Raw genomic sequence first — 6,000 nt, 5'->3', positions numbered from 1 at the left:
AGGATGATCAAATTCAATCTCAATCAATCAATCAATGAGTTTTAATTAATCAATAGCTTTCGAATTAGGGTTTAGGGATTTCAAAAATTTGATCTTAGATCAAAGGGATTTGATTTGAGATTCAAAACCTTTAAGGTTCTGATTTTAATTGATCAATGGATCAATCTCGATTTTTAGGGTTTGGGGATCGAACTTATAGAGCTTCGATTTACTCTCTTAGGGATTGATCTATTATCCTATGGCTTTCATCTTAGAGACTATATTTTAGGGTTTCATTCTTTACAATCAACCAAATTCGATTCATTATGTTCTTAGAATTCGAAATACCTTTAGTTTAGTTGTTTGTAGAAACCGGACCACCAAGAATGAACCTCGAGCTTAGACACGATCGGGACGCGAGCTGGCTGGGACGCGAGCTGCTTCTATCAGATCGCGAGCGGCTCTGATGCGAACGGGAGCTGTTGCTGTCGGATCGCGAGCTGTCCTTGATGTAGGATGGAGCTGAGTTCGTCTAGGATCAGGAACGCCTTGGGGCTGGAGCTGATCAGGTGGACACGAGCTGGAACGGAGTCGTGAACGGATTAGGGTTCGTCGGTATCGTCGGGTTCGGATTAGGGTTCCAAAGCAAATCGGCGCGCATGGTATCTATGCGTGAGGGCGCGTCGGTGGTCAGATCGACAAACGGTTTACACTGACTGATTCGTCTCGGCCATGGCTTCAATTTGATATCTTGATCGTTTTCTAGGTCCTCACGGTTTGGGAGAACGGCTTCTTCGAAGTTCCGAGGCAGATTCTTTTTCATTTAGGGTTTTAGGGTTTTAGCGATTTGGTTTTAGGTTCAGGGTGTTAGAGGCTATCGTGCTGATATTGTGTTGTAAACTTAAGGATTTAGAACTCTAAGTTTCTGTATATTATTAATGAATAAGTTTTCCCTTTATATAGGGGTTACAAGAGAGATAAATGGAAATACAATAATAGGAAAGATTACAAATCATAAACATAAACGAATTAGGAAATAGGCAAGTTGTAGCCGCCTCTCTCTCCTCTCCAAGTCTCGCAGCCGCCTCTCTCTCTCTCTAGGGTTGGGCCGTCTCTCTCTCTCTAAGTGTATGGGCCGGTTATGGACCGGGCCGGTTATGGACATCCACCAATTGATTTACAACATAATCTATATTATAACAGTTGAGTTTTTGCTCACTCCTCAGCGTGCTATGTCAGAGTTTTGTGGACCTCACTTTTAAAAAGTGTGAAAAAGTGTCAAGTTCATGGCTCGAACCCAGGTTATTGAGATTTAAACACCAACTTTTATACCAATAAGCTAAATGATACTTTGTACATTGATGGCCGAACCTAATATATATTTAGGAAGGCCGGAAGCCCTTGCTTATTCGGCTTCCTCTGAGGGTCGGGCCTACAAGTGTGTTATGGGTTTCATTTTTAAATGAGATTCATCACGTTATATGAAAAAACTCAAGTTTGCAACAATTATAGTTTTCCCATATTGTAAATTGTTGTCGTTTAACATGAGTTTGAGTTCTTTTCATCATTGTCTCAAACAAGTCTGAGTTACAGAGTTGCACCGTGTGTCTGTTCGTAATCTATTTTTTCACCGGTGAACTCTTCATGTCCCCATCTTAAATCGCTTGATCATAAATGTTCCTGATTTGTAGCCCCTCTGTAAACCCTATATATACGATTCTCATCTTTGATGAACCCAATCTGCATCTCCACAAAACTTATTGATTCCTCTTAGCTTTAATCATCTTCTAGAAAATGTTTCTCTCTGCCTCTCCAGTTCCTTAAACCGGCATCCCGGCGTCTGTCACTCAACCTTCGAATCTTTCCGCCTTGGTCGTAGTAGTCAGAGCATAGCCTCTGGCTTCCTCCGCTTCTGGGATTCCCTGAACTTCAAGAAAGACAGAGAGTTTGTGGGAATCACGGTTCTCTTCCTTGATGAAAATGCAAGTTAATCTTCGATCTATCACACTTGTTTAACATAATTGTTTTAATTGATTTTCTGATTCTTTGTAGACTAATATTATTTGCAGATTCCGTGATTCATGGGTTTACTCCCGTCGGACGTGCGATCATTACATGCCATCTTTGAAAGCAGATTCCATTGCGAAAGTCGATCGTTTTGAGGTTGCTATGTGCTCAAGCATGTACAAGATAATTGATCATCCATTCCTCATTCGTTTCATCTCACTAACCATTATTGATGAAGTCATCACGGGTGCTTCTGAGATCAATCTCCAGTCAAGATTAGACTGTTCGAAATCTCCAAGTGATTGCGAACACAAACCTAGAACTCCCAGGTATATTATCATATTGCATCTGGGGTTATATTATGTTTCGATATCATAACTGATATATAAACTGGCAGATGTGGTTCGGTAAATCCGTTATGTCCAGGGCTTTGACCTCACCAAAGAAAGAACTCGAGTCGTTATCCGTCTCCTCATTGATCCGTAAGAAACAATCAACACATAATTCTCTTTATATTAATGTATATATTGTGCTAACATCAATAATAAAAAATATTTCCTACCCAAGATTTGTGGTCGTCTATTTATCTCCCTTACTTATCAATCTAATTTTACACAAATCTTTATTTTACAGTTTAATAGAAACCACAATAACCCAAACAATCAAAACAACAAAAACTAGAATCCCAAAAAGACGAATCATTAATGATCACCTTTCTTTTTGTCTAATCTTACAAATAAACTTCAAAACAAATATACCAAACCAATCAACTCAACTAAAACTCAACGACACATATATTGAACCAGCAAAACAAATACAAACTACATGGCCATCTATTTAACAATTTACAACACATTACTTTCGCATATGCTTACGAAGAAGACGAAGATGACAACCAAGATCAGTGAAATTACCTAAACAAAAAAGCAGAGTAATTTACAAACTCTGATAAATACAACTAACAATGATTTTTGTTTACATATTACCCATCAAATAAAAGAGAAACAAACACAGCCACACCAGCAGAGACAATCCCAACAGATACAAAGGCAGCAACAACATCTCCACCTGCTCACTCCTCTTGTCTTATGAAAATTGCTTACATGTTCAATGTCAACAGGCCAATGCTATTGTCTTCTTATGAGAAACACATATATTCGTTTTAAGGCTCAAATACTAATTGTCACTCATTTTATAGTTATTTCTACAAGTCTTCATGTATTTGTTTTAAAGGTCCGGTAAAAGCAACAAGTTTAAAAATAAAAAAAACATATAACAACCATAATAAGAATAAAAAATTATTATTTAATACACACAACTTACACAACTAAACTGGAGAAAAAAAATCCAGAAACAAAATGTACTATCAACAACGTTAATATAATTTATGTAATCTTAACAGTACAAGTAACAAATTAAAAAGACAAACAAACAATAAATCTCAGTGACACAACAAGAAACACCACGAACTATATCAATCACATTACTAACACAGTTTAGTCCTTCATGAGTGGAAAACAGTGGATACACAGTCCATCATCACAACTCTAACCCTATAACAATAAAAAACTTGAAAAACAATGATCAACCCAAAACGCAAAATTCACAGTTACAATAACTCTAACAAATATTGAGATGAAACAAGAACTCTGTCCACAACCCCGCGCTTGCGCGGAGGCAATGCCCCTAATCTACAACAATAAAGGAGACTTTTCTCCGTTCTCCTGCTGCCACGGAGGGTGGGGCTTTTCGTGACCGCATCAAACACTCAGCGAAATCAATTTTTCTGTTTTCTCTGTGTTCTTTCATTTGGGCTTTTTCGTGTTAATGTAACATGCCCATGTTCCGTGTGCTGTAGCAGATGAAGCTCAAGTTAGGTCATATCAATGCCGTATTCATCCCGATGAAACCGCCTCCGATGAACACAGCCATATCTATGAAAACTACAAGTATCTTCTCTGCTATTTATCAGCTCCAACCATGGTGAATTCCTTCACCCTGCTTGCTGATTTGAAAGCCGGCCGCTGTCCAACCACAGCTGAAACCTCAGCCCAAGTCCGTCTTTTGTCTTTTGAGGTTTGATACAACAGGAATTTTCTGAATCAGTCTATAACCTAATCACTGTCTGAGACAACTGAGTTGTTTGATACTTTACAGACTCGGTGAGGAAGGAGAGGAAACCTTCAACACGACTTATGCTGAAGTCTGTGATACCTTTGATGCAATGGAACTCAGGTCTGATCTTCTGAGGGAGATTTATGCCTACGGTATGTGAGACATTATCCTTCTGACAACACATTCCATAAACTAACTTATTATGTTCTGTAATTTTGTCATAAAGTTTGTATTTTTCTGTGATCTATCATATAATCTTAAAACATGTGGCCAGGTTTTGAGAAGACTTCTACTATTCAGCAGAGAGGGAGAGAGGAGTTATTCCATTCTGCAAGGGGATCCAGCAAGCTCAATCTGGAACCGGCAAGACCGCTACCTTCTGCTCTGGTGTTCTACAACAGTTTGATTACACTCTTGGTGACTACCTCGGTGTCAAAGTCCACGCCTATGTTGGCGGAACAGGTGTGCGTGAGGATCAACGTATCCTCCAGTCTGGTGTACATGTTGTTGTTGGTACACCTGGTCCTGTTAGACAGTCACTCCGTGCTGACGCCATCAAAATGGTTGTTCTTGATGAAGCTGATGATATGATCTCTCGTGATCTCAAGGATCAGATATACGACATCTTCCAGCTTCTTCCTTCCATGTTTCAGGTTGGTGTTTTCTCTGCGACGATGCAACCTGAAGCTCTTGAGATCAAAAGGAAGTTCATGAACAAAACCGTGAGGATTCTGGTTAAGCGTGACGAGCTGACTTTTGAAGGTATCAAGCAGTTTTACGTCAATGTTGACAAGGAAGAATGGAAGCTCGAGACACTATACGATCTACGAGACACTAGCCATCACGCAGGGTGTCATCTTTGTGAACACTAGGCGTAAGTGTAGAGTTTGGGCTTCGCAGAAGAGTCTAATGGGCCAGCAGAAGCATACCTCCTTGGGCCAAGTCAACGCAGGCCCACTCCAAGCTTGTACCACCTGATCACATACGAAGCATATATAAGGTAATGTTAGTATGGTGATTAGGTTACGACAGATACAAGAAACAACAGAAGGTTACAAGCAACAGGAGATCTATCATACAGAGCAAGGGAAAGGAGACTTCAACAAGGAGAAATAACTTAGGCTTAAGTCTATCTTCTTACACTAAGTTGTTGTATTCTCTAGCTAAAAGCTGAGGTGATCTTATTGTAACCAACCTAATCCACACTGATTTGGTGTGGTTAGTAACTCTTTAATCTAGTGAAATTTGGGAGCAGGAGTTCTCCCACGAGACGTACCGTGCCGAGGGCCGGGAACTCGTTAAATTGATTGTGTCATTACTTTCAGTTTAGTCCTAGGTCTAAAGTAAACTTGGAACCTAAGTAAACCTAAAGAATAATCTCTACAAGTGGTATCAGAGCGCAAGGTTTTTCAAATGTTGCTTAGAAAGAGAAACATATATCCAATACCTGTTCGATGGTGTCGTCTAAGGAACACGTGGATATAGATCGATTCGAGGGTGATGGATTTTGCCCTTTGGAAGGTGAGAATGCTTGCTCACTTTGGAGTGCTTGGATTGAAAACTATCCTCACAGATGAGACGCTTCTAAAGGATGATTCTGATCCAAAGGATGAACCCGAGTCAGCGATGAAGGACACGGGAAAGGGGCTAGCTGGACTTTTTGCTCCCACACCTGCAATTGACCCTGTAAAATTCGAAAAATCTGAGAAAGCCAAGGACCTGATTGTGCTGAACGTTGGGAACAAAGTCTTGAGGAAAATCCAACATTGTGAAACTGCTGCTGCAATGTGGAGTACACTAAACAACTTGTACACAGAGACTTCTCTACCCAACAGGATTTATCTACAGCTCAGGTTCTACACTTTCAAGATGGCAGATTCAAAATCCATTGATGAGAAT

The 6,000-nt window shown here is 39.9% G+C and overlaps 1 protein-coding gene across 1 annotated transcript; it reads left to right on the top strand.

Annotated features, from left to right (window-relative positions):
• Positions 1-3,966: 3,966 nt before the first annotated feature.
• On the top strand, positions 3,967-4,973 carry LOC125575386 (eukaryotic initiation factor 4A-3-like). Its single transcript, XM_048766782.1, has 3 exons — positions 3,967-4,052; positions 4,144-4,253; positions 4,405-4,973. Exons 1-3 carry the CDS (start codon positions 3,967-3,969, stop codon positions 4,971-4,973), a joined length of 765 nt encoding a protein of 254 aa, XP_048622739.1.
• Positions 4,974-6,000: the final 1,027 nt, after the last annotated feature.

This window comes from Brassica napus, chromosome C8 (assembly GCF_020379485.1).
Source record: "Brassica napus cultivar Da-Ae chromosome C8, Da-Ae, whole genome shotgun sequence".
Taxonomy (NCBI): domain Eukaryota; kingdom Viridiplantae; phylum Streptophyta; class Magnoliopsida; order Brassicales; family Brassicaceae; genus Brassica; species Brassica napus.
This window is presented reverse-complemented; position numbering and strand designations above follow the sequence as displayed.

Coding starts and splice junctions, on each gene's coding strand:
- LOC125575386 (XM_048766782.1), top strand. CDS start 3,967: ATGGTGAATTCCTTCACCCTGCTTGCTGATTTGAAAGCCGGCCGCTGT. Junction 4,053..4,143: donor TCAGCCCAAGTCCGTCTTTT/GTCTTTTGAGGT, acceptor GATACTTTACAG/ACTCGGTGAGGAAGGAGAGG. Junction 4,254..4,404: donor GAGGGAGATTTATGCCTACG/GTATGTGAGACA, acceptor ACTATTCAGCAG/AGAGGGAGAGAGGAGTTATT.